This window comes from Lates calcarifer, linkage group LG17 (genome assembly GCF_001640805.2).
Source record: "Lates calcarifer isolate ASB-BC8 linkage group LG17, TLL_Latcal_v3, whole genome shotgun sequence".
Taxonomy (NCBI): domain Eukaryota; kingdom Metazoa; phylum Chordata; class Actinopteri; family Centropomidae; genus Lates; species Lates calcarifer.
The window spans coordinates 7,218,401-7,236,486 of NC_066849.1; the positions used below are offsets into that span (position 1 = coordinate 7,218,401).

Genomic DNA, 18,086 nt, shown 5'->3' on the forward strand with positions numbered 1-18,086 from the left:
ACCCACATGCCACATGTATAATTAATGCACAGTGGAAGGACACTGCAACTTTTACCACAACCACACAAACATACACACACCATACAGACATTTCCATTACCATATTCCCTCTACACGCTGCAGCCAGCTGCTGTGTGTGTGTGTGTGTGTGTGTGTGTGTGTGTATGTGTGCTGAGGCGGATCCAAGAGATGGGACTGTGGATGAGCCACTTCGAGCAACACTCCACAGGGAGGTCAGAGGGCAGCCAGACTGTATTCTGGGACATCATTCACCCACCTACACAGCAGATGTGTTGGGCTGCTCTCACACTGCCCCGACTCTCTCTGGGAGTGTTTTTGTCGGAGAAACAGCATCTTGAGTTTGCCGTCTATCCTGCACTGTATTCTGCTCTCTGTGTTGTGGGTGTGCTGCCTTCGCTGCTCCTTCTTCTACTTTTCAACGCCGCTACGCTTGTCAATACCTTGAAATACCTGCGAGCAGTTTGTCTGAGGTCTCTGAAGCAGTTTGATGTCTCCAGTGGGCGGAAAAATATACAAACACAAAACAATCTTAGACTTGAGGTGAATTTACAGACATAAAGTAGACATCTGATTTCTAACTCAGTTCGTGGAACAGATCTTATCTGCCCAAGGCTACATATGTGAACAGAGAAAGTACACAGAATAGGACTTTCCCATCCAGCATTTGAGCTAAAATGTTAAAAATCAAATGCTTGATTTAAATATAAATCACACCAAAAGAATGCTCTCCTTCACACACTTGAAATGAAATCTTTTCTTTTCTCCCGTCAATCCCCACGGTACCGTCTTTGTCTATTTTCTTTTTCTGTCCTTTCAATCCATCTGACTGCTGTCTCTTTGTTTTCCTTGATTAAGCCCTCTGTCGCAGTATTGTTTAGACTCCAGCAGTAGGCTACAATTACTCAGCGCAGTGTGTGTGTATTGTATCACGCTCATTACAATTACCTCTGGGTGTGAGTGTGTCATCTGTTGCCTGCTCATGTTCCAAATTCTCTGTGAGTGGTGAGGGAGCTGCATCCACATGCACACAACAATGCGGCCAGGAAACGGGAAGTCTCCATTAGTATGAATGGACGTTCATGCATCCAGAAACCCTGAAAAAGGTCAAATCTGTGCTACCGGGGAGAGGAACACCTCAAGACATCTCAGTTTTGGTTTACTCTTTTCTTCTGTAAAAAAGGTCCCTGCTCATAAAAAAGAACTTGAATATTGTTCTCTTGCTCTTTAATAAGCACAGATAACACAAATTGATCTTGCATTCAACAAGCAAGAACTTGCAACAGTTGGAGGACATTACAAAAGCACTTCAGCGAGGTCGACTGATGGGAATTCTAGTAGCTTTCATTTGATTACGACTGGCTGGGTGTAATCTTGTCTATGAGATTTCCAGACTATACATCTGTCTGATCAGCTGTGAGAGGCCAGCCAGAAATTTCCCCTGGAGCCTGACATCAATGAGTAACTGCTGTAACTGCTGCTATCACACACACACCACACACACCACACACACGTATACACATCGAAACACTTCAGAAGAATCTTTCACCCACTGTTCTTAATTGGTTGGTGTGATGACAGAAGTGTTTTGATGTTCTTATGCAATGTCACACAGACTGATCCTCTTCTCATATTCTCTCACACACAAACACACAGTACATAATACATTGTCTCTATAATCCTCATTTCTCTTGTAGATAAATGTGCATCTTTCACCCATTTGAATTTTAATGGAACTTGCAATGGAAAATAGCCAAAATAATATAGCTTTTTTTTCTTCCCAAGTTTTTTTTTTTTTTGCCTGCCACTTGCAAACAGAGCACATTTCTGCTGAGATATTGATATGCAAAAACCAATATTACCTTGGCTTTTCATTCATCAGTGGCCACTTGCTCTAATACAGACAGAGACTCTAATATAGACCTACCCTGTCTGCTGTAAAAGAAAGCTTTCTCAGCAGCTGGAAGACTCTTGACTGATCTTTTGCAAGCTGATACGAGTTTAGCGCCTAAAATGCATGACACAAATAAAATAATTTATCCAAAATGAAAACACAGTAGTACCCTCTTGATTTCACAATATAACCAAGTGTGCTGCTTTGTTTTAGCCCACACAAAAAAGACTATCAAGATATGAACCATAACTGGTAGGGAGGGCAGTTGCTGTAAATAAGAATGTTTCCTCAGTCAACTTGCCTTGTTAAATAAAATTTTACTAAATCCCATGAAAGATTTCTCAAAGCTTGACGGTGGATATTGGCATTCCTGTGCAGAAGGCTGTGTTTTAAAACCTGCAAACAACCCGGCATAAATTTACACCATTAAGTCCCTCAGGCTACAGAATGCATAAAGTGCTGTGTGTGTGGCATGAGAATGTAGTAGTCATAATGAGAATGTAGATGTCCTCTGCCTGCCATGGACACACCCTCCAACATGCACACACAAAGTGCTTACTCTCGTCTGTTGCCGTGTATGAATGAATAATGCACATATTAATCTTGCAATGTATGGAAGCTTTACTAATTAATTCAGCATTTCCCTGTTCAAGGTTATCTAATTAATGTGGCATCTCTGTAGTCACTAGGCAGTGATAACATTCTCTGAAGTTCAGTCAGCAGTGTGTTGCAGTAGAAGGAAAGGTTAGGAGGACTGACTTTTTTCTCCTAATTTAGAATTACCCCAGCCTCTTCAATTCACAGTGTCACTCCCAGCTCCACCCTCCACTGTGCTGGCACCCTGACCAACCAACCTGTAAATGATGAAATTACTTGTAGCAGTAGGAAATAGTAGAGTCCAGTCAGTGAAAAACTGTAGAAGTTTGTGGGGATTTAACCCCCCTGTCAGCTGGTGATCTGCTTCCCATCCTGTGATCTGTCACCCTCAGTAGGAGCGGGGACAGGGGCTGCCACAGTTGTCTCTGAAGCTACAACTGGGACTGGACTTTTGTTTTCTTCTTGACCCACGTTAGAAGAAGGAGGAAGTGCGGTTTGGGCAAGCAGACTTGCTTGTAGTGCAGCGGGGAGTGGGGTGGGGCTGTGGGGCAGGTGGGGCTTGCTTGCCCCTTCTGGTCCTCCTCTCCCTTGTTGCTTAGCGTTTTCCAACAATACCGTGACGCTCTTGGAGAAGACAACACGAGGGTCAGTAGCAGGTAGAGCAGGACAGATGCAACTTTCCCTCATCTCCAGAGCCTGGACAGAGAGATAACGAAGAGCAGACACACAGGTAGTCTTACTATAATACTGCAATAAGTATAAAGAAGTAAGGAAAACTACACCTCAAATTCAAAATAACATATAATAACTCTAAATACCTCTACAGAAATTAATAAAAAAAGACATTAAGCCACATTCAGAGGTAAATGTGTACTGACTTAATACTATAGACAAGAAGTTCATGATGATAAATGCGTATATTGGTTTAGTAGTGAGCCATTTGTTGTTTTTGTTTTGCAGTATAGTGGAACAAAAAATTAGTTACTTCTAGTTCTAGTTCTTTTTACTTTGTGATAAGTAGATAAGATATTTTCATCAAAAGTAGAGGAGAATGTGAGGGAGCAGAAAAGCACAGAGATAAAGAGATGCACTGAGCTAAAGACAGATAAACAAAATGGGAGATCAACGGGGCTACCAGTTTGTAGCCATGCAAATGGCTCTATGAGGCTGCACTAAGGCACACTGATGCTTGTGTGTTAGCATGCCAGTGTTTTGGTAAGAAATCAAAATATTGGACAAATTGAAAAGTCAGTAAGATATGTCCTCAAACCATCCAGTAGTTGTTGCAATATCTCAGTCTGGACTGAAACAGTGGACTAACATGGCTAAGAATATCCCTAAAAATATAAGATGCGACTTCTTTACTTTAAATCTAACCTACGCAGGTCGGATGAGCGGAGCTAGCAGTAATAAACCACAAGCACTTCGGCACTTAGTCACTTTCTCTCTGCGTGTCTCACACATCACACGCAGCCAACACATTAATCTCATACTTAGAATCACCTACAAGACTCTGAGCACATACATGCACTTGGTTTCCCACTCATTGGGGTCTAGCTCTCATGCTGCCGGTGGACTTAATGCGCTTTGCTTAAGGATGATGAGTGCACTAGTGGAGGCAGAGTGCCCTCACAAGAGTCGGGTTAACTAGCTTGATGCTGTCACCCCTCGCAAGGTTAAAAACATCACATTATGCATCACTTTCACCCAACTGAGCTCAGCTGTTAACTGGCTCACATGTGCCGGTATGCTGGATAGAACGAATCTGGGGTGAGGAGGGTGTTTTTGTGGATGGCAGAGCCAAAGGAGTTTTCTCAGCACACACATAGACACACACACACACACAAAGAATCCCCCAAACAACAGTCTTCATCACTTCGCTGCCTGTGGCTACAGCCTGGCCTCGGCAACGACTGCTGCTAGAGGTCAATCTACCACACAGGGATATGATATGATGCATGGGCACATACGAATAACACATACACGCACACACATAAAACATGCACACACTCAACGACACAGGCACCTGAATGGACAATTAGTGGTTTACCCATCTGTTCATCTTTCCTGCTTGGAGCATCTGATGGTGTACCAACAGTTCCAACTCATACTCAAGGTTAAATTCACTGCTGCCTGATACATTGTGTGTACTGTCTCTGTGCCTCAGACACAAACACACACACATGAGACGTAACGACTGCTGCTGCTTACACTCTGGATAGAAGTTGCCTGTCCTAACTGCTCGTTGATTTCCCTCTAGCCTTAAGATACCATTGATTGTCTCACCACAGTGCCGGCACAATGTGTGAACATGTGAGGCTGAGCTGCTACTGTGGGGCTATTTTCTTTCAGGTCCTCAACTCAAAGCCTGCAATGAATGTAGTTAAGCAGATACCCAGGCCCCACTGTGGCAAAAATGTTTTTCCTGTCTTCCTAAAACCCTGCATCTTTTCCTCTCCTCCCCAAGTCTCTCCTTCCTCTCTGCCCTCCTCTCCACATGTCTGCAGGTGAATATACATCTCTCCAGATGCTTCATTAGTTCCATTAAGACTCCTTCCAACAGCTCCTACAGTTACACTGTCTCTCCTGAAACAACAGCCAGGTGTAGGGCTCTCTCCTCACACAGGGATCAAAGTGTCTTTCACTTAAGACAAACACATGAATCAGAGCTGCAGGTAAGTGTGTACTTAAATAAATGAGGTTAAAAAAAAAGAAACTTTTGAGCTATTGTTAATCAGTGCTGTTGTTTGAACTGAGCAGGGACAGTGTGAGTCTGTACCTGTGGTACAAGGCGGTCCAGCTGAGTGACTCTGTTCCTGTGCGATGGGTGTGTGGACAGCCACTCGGGGAAAGTGGGCTCTCCTGTCAGCTGGTCTCTAATTTCCATTTGCTGCCAGAAAACAGGGCCCGCGCGCACATCTGCACATGCCTAGGAAGGATACACACATACCCCATGGAATCAGAAAAGCAAACACAATGTGGCATCCCTCCGTCTTGTACTGAGATGAAAATCCTTTCTAAACTAGGCTTGTTTAGTTTGACAACAGTGCCCCCTAGTGCTCTACAGACAGATTACAGGGATCAGGAGTGACAGCGGCATTAGAGTGTGACTCTGTAATGTTAAAATACTGAATACCCTATAAAGAAATTTAACAAGTCCTTAATTATTAAGATGATACCTTAGCAGCCAACTGCAGTCCAACTTTGTCGGCCTCAGCCTCTAGTTTCCGACTATAGGGACGGCTGAACATCAGCTGACGGAGAGACAAACAGTGCATGTATGAGAGTGCACAACTTTAATATTCAAACACATTTCCCTTGGTAAAAGTGAGTCTATTCTGGCGCCTTCAAACTTCAGAAATCTACACAATAATGTCATTATGCATGTTGTATAATGTGTGAAAATGTTCATGTTTCTTTAAGTGAAAACCAAGAGATGGTATTATACAGTGGACATTTGGGACTGTATCACACCTGTGTAAGCTTGTCCTGTACCCACTGTCCCAGAAGTGCCAAGCTGTCTCGAGGACACACGGCCCAGATGGCTGTCAGCAGGATAAGGGACAGGAGGTCCACGACATGAGACAGACTGGCCTGTTCTGCCTGGGGGAGGAGAACAGAGGGATGTGGGATGACAAGGAGGAGGTGACAGAGGGGAAAAGGAAGGAAGGAGGACAGTAAAGGTTTGAGATACAAAAGAAAAAGAATGGGGATAGGGAGAGAAAAATAGAGGCAAAAAGTTTTTGGGAGGTGAACGAGGCAGTTGGAACTTATTGATCGTTCCCATCTATTTTAGTGGAACTTTAACTCTGTAACAGATTTAGGGGTTTTAACAGGCAATCCAATAGAGCACACCTACTGGGTAATACCAAGCCCATCGATGCTCATTCCCTTCATCTAATTAAAATCTCCTTCAAGCATTTCCTCCGAGGACATTTAAAGTCTCGAAATACACACAACTTCATTAGACACTTTTTTAGAACAAGAAGAATGGGCTTTGACTGCAGGAGTAAAAACAGCCATCTGTGGAGAATTAATAAAACACGACACTGCCCTAGGTCGACAGGACTCTGGTCATCATAGCACAGACAGGATTAGTGAGTGTCTGGAGGTGATTGTCTTTATCACTGGCTGATGCAACAACATTGCAACTGATGCCACTTCAGCCAATACTATACTGGGGTGGGGGCTGATGATGATAGTCAGACTCGCAGTGTGTAATGCACATAACTATAGGAGGTCCACATACATATTTTATAACCTTATGTGGGAGAGACCTGGAGGACTTCCAGCTGTAATTTCTACTCTGTGTGCCAAGGGCTTCTAAATGAACTTAACTTTGTTCTTGAACATTATTTGCACTTTAAGTGTTTTCAGTGACTCATCCTAATGCACAGCAAGGTCTGCTACAATCAACTAAGCCTCTCAAATGTCAGCATACACAGGTCTTTGTTCACTGCAGCACTTCAGCCTCAGGAAATCTATTAATTCTTCTCAAAGCTAAACAGCAGGACTCCGGACTAAATTTTTACACAGGTGCATTTAACATTTAGGTGCACCAGCAAATCACGCAAATGTTTTCACCCCAACTTTTGGCACCGCAATGATACAATTGAAGCATTACCTTTTTTCTCAGTTCCCATACACACTGGTAATTTGTTAACACATCATGTAAATGATGGTTAACAGGATAAAGGTGCAGATAATTTTTCATTCTTTCAATCACAAAGCATAAACGTGGTTGTTTTATCATATCTGAGCCACAAGAATGGAAAGCCATTCTTTACCAAGAAGAATATAGAATATGAAGGTCAGAGCCAAACGGTGGGTCTTTACACAGAGACAGACCTGCTAAATGTCACATGCACCAGCGTGACCAATGAAAATATTAAGTTACACTTGACAGATTTTGGGTTGCATGGAGCCATGAAACAGGTTTCCATATTTTCTGCATTAAACTTTGTGTTTAAACTGCTTCACTCCCTCATACAACGGCAAAACATTTGAGACAGGAATGCTGAAAGAAAATTATCTTTTTAAAAAACAGTACTACAGTAAATATTATAATAGGTGATGTAATCTGGGGTAGGGGCTTGTGTACTTACAGAGTGTCCCAATAGTGCATGAGCCATCTCGTGTCCCAGGACAATGGTGAGCTGGTGAATATCGGCCACAGCATCCAGCATCCCCGTAAACATGAACACTTTCCCATTCTACATAAGGGAAAATCAAATCCAAATCTGCCATATGATGTGTGAAGATATTCTTTACAGGTGTACAAAAAAGAAGACTGTAAATGTCTCTGAGTTATCTCAACCTGTAACAGAGGTGACGTAAGCCAATACTGTGAGTCCCAGCCTCTTACAGTAAATATTCTGTATGAATTATGTACTTATTATTTGCTTATATTTTACTATCAAATAATTTTTTTCATGTAAGCATGATGCAAAAACAAGTTAAACATAGTGTGAAAACCTATTATATTGTAATAAAAAATATTATATTATAATAGGTTTTAGGAGGTTTATACTAGGAGAAACAGACATCGTCACATTTAAGATTAAGGATGAATTACTGTGATAACATGAGAAGATATAAAAATTCTTGCTGAGTTTTACTGACCGGTAGGACAAAGGCGTTGATGTTGGGACTTTGCACCACATGGACACTCCAGATGACATCAGACATTTCAGGGATGTCCTTGTTCCTTTGTGCCAGATGCTGCACCACCTGCTCTACCACCTTATGACGAGGGTCAGTGACTGGAACCAGCAGCTCTGCAAACTCCTCCATATACTAAAACACATGAGTGTGCACACAAACACACATATAAGCTTTTAAAGATGATGTTTTTTCACTTAACTTTTCATCATACCACATTTTCTCCACCTCCATCCATTTAAATAAATGTCTCTCTCTGCTTGTCATTACTGTTTTCACTGCTGACTATGAATAGTGTGAAAAAACGTGTGTAAAAGGATCATTTGTATTTTCTATCACTAGTCATCCTGTAACAGAAACGCGCACACTCACTCACACACACACACGCATGCGCACGCACAGCACACACACACACACTATGTTTATCCCCTCTCCCTCTCTCACAGCCTCTGACGTCAGAGCAGCCAGCTCCATGTAGTTCTCTCTGCTGAAGACGAGGAGGCGGGTCCGTCCCGTCACGGGGGACACATCCAGGTGGGTGAGGAGAAGGAGCACTGCAATCACCATAGCAACACCTGCCCCCACTGCCAGATGCCAGCGGCGCTGCCAGGCCCATTTGCGCATGAGCTCCCGGCGGTTGTCTGGGAGAGCCACCCACCACTTCCTTATACTCCTGCAAACAAAAGGAGGCCACAGGGTCTGTGATATCTGTTTGTGTAGCTCACACAGACTCATGCAGTACATTCAAAATGATATGCTGTCCTACAGTGGAAAAAAATGAAAAGATAAAGCTCCTGTTGTGTTTAGAAACTTTGCAGATTTTAGTAGAAAAGGCAAAATAAATAAATCATTAACAAAAGTTTCAGTTAGATGTGTAGGAATTCAGGCAGACGCAGTGAGATCAATCATCTCTTTTTCAAAGCTGGCCTGGCCAAGAGAATAGCATCAAAACATGCATTAAGTATGTTCACAACAATGTACTATGCACAAAATGCAAAAGTAATTTTGTGCGCTTGCCCAGAGGAAACAGTCAAATATTAACATAGACAAGTAGGCTAAGACTTTATGAAGTGGTGACTAACCAAACAACTCTCTGTATTACAGGGTGTTTCATGAAAAGAAGGCTGGAAATTTTTCCAAATTAGTTATTTGACCCAAAATAAAACCAAATTAATGAATGAAGCCTCAATTATGTGCATTATGGAGACTAATGTGTGCCAAATGATACTATCCTAGCCATTCCGGTAATTAATTTTTACCCGTTAATTAAAACTTAATAATTAACAGAAACAATTTGTGAAGTAATTTATTTGTTCTTATTCAAATGGCATGGGTAATACAATTGTTGATAGAAACAATTAGGGATGTGTTAATGATTTAATAAACACATTACTTTAAGTGTAATTTAATATGTTGTGCCTTAAAGCAATGAACACATTTGCAAAGTATAAAGTGATTGCTAGAAATTTGCTTGATTTCTATTTGCACACAATGTAATCAACTGAAAGTATTCAGAATAATTATGTCTAATTATTTTTTTACATTTATGTATTAAACATGTCACCAATTAGTTTCAAAAAATTTCACTGTGTGATACTGTATTAATGTGTGTACACTCACTGAGCACTTTGTTAGGACCACCTTTACACCTAGTAATTTCTGAAATTATCCAGTCAGCCAATTATATAGCAGCAGTTCAGTGCATAAAATCCTGCAGATTCAGGTCATCAGCTTCAGTTTATGTTCACTTCAAGCATCCGAATCAGGACAAAATGTCATCTCAGTGACTTTGATTGTTGGTCCTAGATGGGCTTGTTTGAATATTTCTGAAAACGCTGATGTCCTGGGACTTCCACACACAAGTCTCTAGAGTTTACTCAGAATGGAGCCAAAAACAAAAAACGTCCAGTGAGCTGCGGTTATGCGAACAGAAACATCCTGATGTTGAGAGATGTCAGAGAATGACCAGACTGGTTGGAGCTGACAGAGAGGCTGTGGTAACTCTTTACAACTGTGGTGAGTGGAAAAACATCTCAGAACAACATGTCGGACCCTGAGGTGGATGGGCTACAACAGTAGGAGATCAGGTCAGGTTCCACTCCGGTCAGTCAGCTACAGAAATCTGAGGCTGCAGTGGGCAAAGGCTCACCAAAACTGGACAGTAGATGGTAGGAAGGTCAGAATTTGGCAACATTATGACTCCATGGACCCAACCTGCCTTGAGTTAACAGTCTAAGCTGGTGGTGGGGGTGGGGGTGCAATGAAGTGGGGGATGTTTTTTGACTCACCCCTTAAAACCATTTAATAATCATCGAGTATTGCAAAGGGACACCCTACCTACTATAAATATGGTGTTCCTAATAAAGTGCTCAGATTGTTTATTTTTATGTATGTTTGATTGATTAATACTGGTTAGCCACTTAAGTCTATAATAATAAGGCAACACTGCAGAGCTCCAGTGTGTCTCCTACCTGCCCAGTATTATAGCCATGAGCTTCTGCAGAGGTTTCAGCACCATCCATATGAGAGGAGCAGGCAGGGCCTTCAGGGAGGCTGAGGTGTGGAAGTGGTGTCTGCACTGTGTCTGGACAGGACCAGAGTGCAGAGGTGAAGGGGTTTTGGGACTGATCTGGGAACACACCGTCGGTTCATTGCTACAGAAGAACAGAGGTGGTCCAGTCGAAGTGTCTCTGAAGTGGAAAGAGTTTGCTCTTCTTTGACAGCTGATCTGAGAAGACACAGAGTGTACCTGAGGATATCCACCTCGTTTATAGACCAGGGCGTTTCGGGTCAGATGTGCTGACAGAGAACAGAGGCGACTGCTCCTCAATAGAGTAACAGAGAGAAAAACCATTGTCCTTGTGCTTTATTCACTGCTCAGATTCACCAGACAATTACAGCTGCAGTCCACGGCGAAATTTGCCCGCCTATCATCTGAAAGGGCTGAAACTCATCTCAGTGTAGAAATATCTATCACAGGACGTCAACCTAACTTTGATGTCAGTTTGTTAATTTGACAGTCGTGTGAATGACAGTCATAACTCTTCTCAGCTGTCAATGTCATTACTATCGGAGGACGCTAGCTACAACTAACCTCGGTCCCCGCGGTCCAGCCGCCGCAGACTGAAATGTTTGTGTCTGTCCCAGAAAAAGTCAGTTTTAAAACATCTTAACACGCCGAGTTAAACATGTAATTTCCCTGCGACGCGAAACGTTCGTACTTTAACGCCGAAATAAACGGAACTTTGGCCGTCCCTGCTTCCAAAATGATTCCCTCTAGAAACAAATCCGCGCCATAAGTTCCGGGCTCACAGCTGGATATCTCACGGTAAAGGTAACAGTCATCACATATGTATTCCCGCCGATATGTTTATCAAAAATAATCTGATCGATAAAGAAGCAGCATTTCCTTTTCGACGCGTTTATGGACAGAGGGCAAAGTCTTGACAGAAATTTTAACAGGTGTAAACGACAGAAGCATGAAGCACTATCAAAAATATACAGTCTGTTACACAAACAAATAAGATGAAACAAGACCACGGAGTATGAAAATAGATTTTTTTTATTTTCGTGTGTAAAAGAAACCAGCAGAACTGTCTTTGACTCACACCACACACACACAAACACACCCCAATCAGGTGAATCGTTGAGTTTTTGGTTGAAAGATTTTAATATGAACACAATCTGATTCTAACATAATAAAATATTATTATTATTATAATACTGATACAAAGCCTCATAGAATATACATAACAGCTTATACTTGTTATATAATTGTAGTAGAGTACAAGGGAGATATTTGGTCTGTCACAGTAAATAGTCGTGCTCAGTCGACAACACTGAGCCCAGATGTAACAAAGTGTTGCTGTTTGTCTCTGAGGATGTGCCTGTGGTGGGCTGCACACTGTTGTCTGTAGCTCTGCCAGAATCCTCATCAGAGTCTCCTCCCTCTCCCTGGGGCCTCTCCTGGCTGATCAACTGATCAAAAGCAAAGTCATCTGAGTCCACTGGTTTGGATGAGGTAGTTAAAGGGTCTTCCTCTTGCTCTTGCTGCTTAGCAATAAAGTCTGACTGGAAAAGGGCTTGGATCTGAGTGAGGAAGGGGTCTCCCTCCTCATCTGGCAGGGGCTCGAGGTACCTGGCAAGGGATGACAGCATCTAAAGGGAATAGTTAAAGTGAAATAGTTAAAGAAGAGGAAAATTGGTCAAAAAAAAAAGTGTGGAGTGTACAAATTAGCAGCACTGACCTTCTCCAAACAGGTGAGATGAGACTCTTTTCGGAAGAATCTGTCCATCTGCACACTCCTGACCAACCAAAATAGGAAATAACAATTCAGATACACAACAACAAAAGAATGTTTAACATCACAAGAAGATGGGATCTGCATTAGACTATATGTGTTTTGTGTCTCGCTCACCCAGATGTTTGAGAGTATTTGTGGATGATCCACTGAGCTCTCCTCATCGTCTGTTCCCAGTCCGGGATGTCTTGTGATGACAGGAAGTCAAATCTGTAGGGCAGCTCTGTGTAGGAACAGAGAGACATTCAGCCAGAGGATAATCTGTGGTACTGTGTGCAGAAATCACTGGCCTACACTGTCAGTTTGATTACAAAGCCTCTTGATCTTAACTGTTTTGAAGTATTGAGTCATGTCTTGTGTGTGTGTGTATGTGTTTGTGTTAGACATACTCTGCGGGCCTGAGGGCTCTTGGCTCTCTTTCACCAACAAACAGGTTGTTTGGGAGTGAGGGGATGGATTGGCTGGGTCATATGGGCTCACTATCATGCCGATGAAGGGGGCTCCACCCCGTGAGAAATAACTCTGTAACAATCAGGACACAGGAAATCAGACCGACCACACACACACACACACACACACACACACACACACACACACACACACACACACACACACACACACAGCAGAGACTAACTCAGACGTGGCCTCTCTCATCCTTTCATTTTACCTGGAACTGGTCCTGTGTGTTTATGTCCCGTACTGAAGGGTTGGGGTGGAAGGATGGATGTGAGTGGTACCAGCCCACCACACTGAGGCCCAGGGATGACAGAATGTCACAGGCCTGCGTCTGAGACACTGGATCCATTTCACACTGTAAACCTGTACTTACACTGTTACATGGCTCTGCAGCACAGATCTACACAAAAACAAATGGAACAGCTCGTCGGTAAATACAAACTTCAAAATAAATAGTCAATAAATTCTCTGTTCTCATCCTCCTACTCACTCACTCCTCCTCCTACCTTCAATATTTTCTCCTCCTCATTAAAAGTTCCGCCTAGAAGACCAATGACTTCACCCCGAGACACATGGGCATGCTGAGGATCACAGCACATTTGATCAATTTAGGAACAAGTTTAAAGACACAATTATTCCACAATGAAATAAAACTAAAGAAAGAGAATTGGTGTTGTTACAAAGAGCGTTTTGCCTCACAGTCAAGCATAACAACAGCCAACTTAATTAGCTAATGGTGCAAACAGTACACACACAAAAAAACATTCTCCCAGCTGACTAACTCTTATTTTAACACTTTATCACTGTGTTCCTGACAGAAAACACAGCTGAGAGAATACAAGGTATCAAATTATAATAGACATTATATAGACAAAATACCATATGCAGTATACAGTAATTATAGACAATGCTTTAAAAGTCTTAATCCATACCAACAAATGGAGAAAAGTAAAAGTAAGTAAATAACTAAAACATATTACTTTAAGCAAATATGATAATTTTAACATGTCAGGTTGATTGTACAAGGACAACACCTTCAGCATGAGTGGTTGTGAAGCATACCATGTCCATGATGAGAAGCGTCTCTGCACACACAGTAACCTGGAACGGTTCCTGGGAGAACAGAAACAAAAGAGCTTGATCAAAATGCTGACTAGGGATGAGAACTGTTAATATATAGTCGCGTCTAAGCAGCTGATGGAGTCCTACATTAACTAAATACAAGTAGATGAATGCATATTTCATACTAAGATGTCATTTTAAAAACAAGGCTGTCTGATTAACACCATCCTCTATTTTAAAATATTAATGTAATGGTGATGGTAATGGAGACATAAATCTGAATAAATCCATAAATGGGTCCATGGGTCCATCCTGCATGATGGACTACATTACTGGTGACTGAATGATGGGAGGGTTGGCCACTGACCTGTACATCCTCTCCAAAAGACCTGCAGGGAATCAGCTGGAAGGGATCAAAAGACCTGGTAGATGGAGGTGAGATCATAAGTATTTGTGTATGTATAAATACAAGGCTGTGAGGAACACAGTACATGTTGCATCAGTCTGTCACACTCACCCTTTGTATCTGGACATCTTGCAGGGTTTAGGCTGTTTCTTCATCTCTGCTCTCCGCAGGGCGAGCTCCTCAGCACTGAGATGCTGATGGAAACACCAACATCACACGATCAGTGAATATACTGTTGTGAATCACTCAGTGATCAATACATGTGTATGTGTCTGACAGAGTCCAAACCTCATATGTCTGCCCCTCCAAGTCTTTAGCATCACACCAGTTTCCCCATATGTCCCTCACACGTCGTTTCCTGGTCCGCTACAATCAATCAGATGTTAGGTCAAGATAGGTCAAGTTTACATGAATGAGGTCAGGTGTTAGGTGAGTTTCTGAGTACCTACCATGCTCTGCAGTCGTTGGGCGAGCTGATAGGCCTCGAGCACATCTTTGCCCTCCTTATGCTTGGAACGGTCCACCACCCTTGGGCGATTATACACTGCTTGCTCTGAAAGAGAAAAGACAGAGCTCTGTGTGAAAAGGTATGCAAGACTTTTTTTTAAAAAAGGAGAAGTAAACGCTGCTACAAACTCAGCGAGGTTACCACAGTTGAAGTTGATGGCTCCGATGAGTTCCAGGTAAGTGTGTATTCTCCCAATACAGTTGACGTCCCCACAGTTCTTCAGGCCCGGGCGAACAGATGTCTTGTTCAGGTACTTGGGCTTGCTCTTCAACCTGGTGAGCAAAGACATTAGAAATCCACATCCTCTGCGCAGGTGCGATGAGACTGAGAAGTTTACAAAAATGTTTTATACCATTGATCCAGGATATAGTTTCTGATCTTTAAATATCTTTCAGGGGTCTTGGATGGCCGTCCTTCAAAGAACTCTGGGATAGCTTGCTTCTCATCCTCAGTGATGGTCTCCTTGTCCATCTCAATTTCCTGTTCAGGTACCTTGAGCTCCTCCTCTTCCTCCTCTTCCTCCTCCTCCTCCTCCTCCAGGTTCTCTTCTGATCTCTGGTTTAGAATCTGCTCAGTCTTATCAGCAGAATCTGGGAGGCAACACATAACAATTTTCTTAGCAATTACAACGTACAGTAAATTCACAGGAGAATGGTATGGACATGATCACAGTAAGTCTGGCTTACCCGCCCTCTCACTACAGGCTTCTTCCAGTTGACCAGTTTGTACTGAGCTCTCAGACTGGGAGCTCTGGCCCTCATGCTCATACTTAGTTTGCTTTGAGTTTGTCTGAGCTGCTGTCTGAGGGCTTTTTAGAAGAGGTGACACTGTCTCCTCTGCCTTGGTGACAGCAGGCTCTTCTGAAAAAGGGAATGAAGACGAGGGTTGATGACTTTGTGCTGACAGAGAGATATGGCTGCGTCGGTCCTTTGCGTCCTGGATGCTCTCTATCTGAGCCTGACCTGCTTCTTCATGCTCCCCTGTCTGGATCTCTGTCCCTGTTAGTTGCTCAGACTCACAGGACTCAGTTTTAAACACAGGCTGTGATTTATCACCAGCATCCCCATCATCACTCAGGTCGTCGGTGATGTCTACATCCTCGTCCTCGTCATCAGAAAGCTTCTCTATACGGACAGTGTTGGTCAGAGTGGAGGCATGACTGGATGTGGGCTTAAGGGTTTGGAGAACAGGTCCTGCAGAGGGAGCTGTATGTTTGGGTTCTGATTTAGCCTGAAAACATGCACAGATGATGAAAGAGTTGGTTTATCCTTCAGTCTTATTTCCAAAGCCTTACCAAGGAATGCACTCTAGTTGTGAAAGAGGAATTATGAAAGAAAGTTTAACTGTGTCGAAAAACACTTGTTAGGAAAGACTACATCATTACAGCAAGCTGAGACCTGTGTGTAGACCTGCATAATACTTAAGTAGCAGTGTCACATGGGAATAAAATAAAAGAAAATCTCACCTTTTGTTTAAAATACTGTCGGGCATAGCTCTTGACCTGAAGAACAGTACGGCTGCCCACCAACTTGGCAATCTTAGTCCACCTTTGACCAAACTGAGCCTGTAGAAAAACACACCTATATTAATAATAATAATTAAGATAACACACTCAGATACACCAGGGGTTAAACATGTTATTGGCATGAATTCAGGAAGGTCACTTATCCAGAAAGACACGGAAGCCATGGGACTACTCTGAGACATTCTGAATATAATATTGTGTAAGTAATGGAATGGGAGCTCACCAGTCCTTCTTCAAACAGGTCTTTCTCCTGTTTGGACCAACGAGAAGAAGATCCTGAGGCTGAGGTCGAGGTTTTAGCTGGAGAACTGAACATCCAACAGAAACAAGTGTGACATAAATGCAAACAACATGATAACTGGGTGTGCTGTGCTCATGTGAATGTTGAACAAATAAATAAGTGACTTACTTCTTAACTTTGGGCTTGTTGTTAGCATCACGTTCCCAAATATGATTAGGAATCTCCTTACCTGTCAGGTAGTATCTACAAGTACAGTTAAGGACTAACAGATGTAACAGTGAATGTTATCCAAACTGTGTACCTGAATAAATATAGTGTGCAGTACAGTTCAACTGACAATGACAGAAAACGCTCAAAAAACAGCCAATAATAACAATTTAAGAAGCGTTAAAGACAACTGACCTGATAAAAGGATCTGTCCCATCAAGCCAAACTAAATAACTTAATTTTAAATGTGTTCAGCTTATGCCTGGACTCAGCCTGTAAGAGACAAGTCTAAAGGCAGGGATCATACGACTGCAGGGCACAGTGTATCTGTGATCAGATAATTCAGGCAGCCCACAACATTCCCATTATATTTATGTAGACTCCGTTTTTCCCTATCACTTTAATAGTTTTTATATTTGAGTTTTTTGTGGTGATATGTTGTTGTAAAAATTTAGAAAAGTATCCATCGCGACGATATGATATCCAAAGTTGCGTGGTGCATTTGCGGCCAGTGAAAGGATACTGCTCCTCCAGCAGCATTCTCTCTATCACCGCTCTGTTCTCAGGGCTGATGGAGCTGTCCAGCTCCCATGGCTGCACACACAGAGACGAAAAGAGTCAGTGAAACAGAAGCACTCACGGTCACACTGGAGCCAGCTGAATGACTGAGCCCCATCAACTCATACCAGTATCCCGCTGCTGCTCGTCCATGCAGACTGTAAGAACCGCTCCTGGACTAAATCTCCTCCGTTCACCAGCTCACTGCAACGGAGGGAAAAGAAACTGCTCATGAACACAACCCGAGAACAGCCGAGGAGACACACACCGTCCCACCGCTGTTAGCCTGCACTGTGCCACTGAAAACAACAACCTACTCTCTGCTAACCAGTGTGGACCGAAGAACATAAGTCATACTGACAGTAAACATGCTAATTCACCACTCCAGGCCGGCTTCCTTACCTCAAATTGCTCTCAATCTCGTCTCCCTCGATGTCAACATCCACCTCGTCCTCCATGTTGCTGGATAAACGTAAACAAATGAGAGGAGAGAGAGACCGTCGGCTGGAAGCAGAGTTCAGTTTTACTCACAGCGACACCTTGTGGCCGGATGTACAAACCTCTGTAACGTAGCTGGTGTATGGGATTTTATGGCAGCTGACATGCTTGATGCTGCTTTACTGCCTCCTTCTGGACCGAATCCTGTTTGTCT

General features: G+C 42.8%; 2 protein-coding genes across 3 annotated transcripts; both read right to left on the reverse strand.

The window, feature by feature from the left end:
- Positions 1-1,722: 1,722 nt before the first annotated feature.
- oma1 (OMA1 zinc metallopeptidase) lies at positions 1,723-11,424 on the reverse strand. The gene is made up of 8 exons (XM_018670161.2): positions 10,642-11,424; positions 8,615-8,843; positions 8,132-8,305; positions 7,615-7,722; positions 5,984-6,112; positions 5,689-5,763; positions 5,289-5,438; positions 1,723-3,205 (listed from the first exon to the last, which is right to left on the reverse strand). The coding sequence occupies exons 1-8, from the start codon at positions 11,022-11,024 to the stop codon at positions 2,858-2,860; spliced, it is 1,596 nt and encodes a 531-aa protein (XP_018525677.1). The 5' UTR covers positions 11,025-11,424; the 3' UTR covers positions 1,723-2,857.
- A 290-nt stretch (positions 11,425-11,714) lies between these two features.
- On the reverse strand, positions 11,715-17,950 carry mysm1 (Myb-like, SWIRM and MPN domains 1). Of its 2 annotated transcripts, XM_018670168.2 has the most exons (21): positions 17,837-17,950; positions 17,563-17,638; positions 17,400-17,470; positions 16,838-16,912; positions 16,652-16,736; positions 16,369-16,467; positions 15,866-16,133; positions 15,590-15,763; positions 15,256-15,493; positions 15,045-15,175; positions 14,845-14,948; positions 14,684-14,761; positions 14,507-14,589; positions 14,357-14,411; positions 13,990-14,040; positions 13,434-13,508; positions 13,139-13,327; positions 12,861-12,993; positions 12,589-12,694; positions 12,418-12,475; positions 11,715-12,328 (listed from the first exon to the last, which is right to left on the reverse strand). In XM_018670168.2, exons 1-21 carry the CDS (start codon positions 17,890-17,892, stop codon positions 11,978-11,980), a joined length of 2,556 nt encoding a protein of 851 aa, XP_018525684.1. In that variant the 5' UTR covers positions 17,893-17,950; the 3' UTR covers positions 11,715-11,977. The 2 variants fall into 2 exon arrangements, with proteins under 2 accessions (XP_018525684.1, XP_018525683.1); XM_018670167.2 differs by having other exon boundaries at positions 15,590-16,133.
- Between the last annotated feature and the right edge of the window lie 136 nt (positions 17,951-18,086).

Coding starts and splice junctions, on each gene's coding strand:
- mysm1 (XM_018670167.2), bottom strand. CDS start 17,892: ATGGAGGACGAGGTGGATGTTGACATCGAGGGAGACGAGATTGAGAGC. Junction 14,590..14,683: donor TGGAGGGGCAGACATATGAG/GTTTGGACTCTG, acceptor TGTTTCCATCAG/CATCTCAGTGCTGAGGAGCT. Junction 12,329..12,417: donor ATCTCACCTGTTTGGAGAAG/GTCAGTGCTGCT, acceptor TATTCCCTTTAG/ATGCTGTCATCCCTTGCCAG.
- oma1 (XM_018670161.2), bottom strand. CDS start 11,024: ATGGTTTTTCTCTCTGTTACTCTATTGAGGAGCAGTCGCCTCTGTTCT. Junction 7,723..8,131: donor TCAACGCCTTTGTCCTACCG/GTCAGTAAAACT, acceptor TCCCTTATGTAG/AATGGGAAAGTGTTCATGTT. Junction 6,113..7,614: donor ATGCACTATTGGGACACTCT/GTAAGTACACAA, acceptor CTCCTCCCCCAG/GCAGAACAGGCCAGTCTGTC.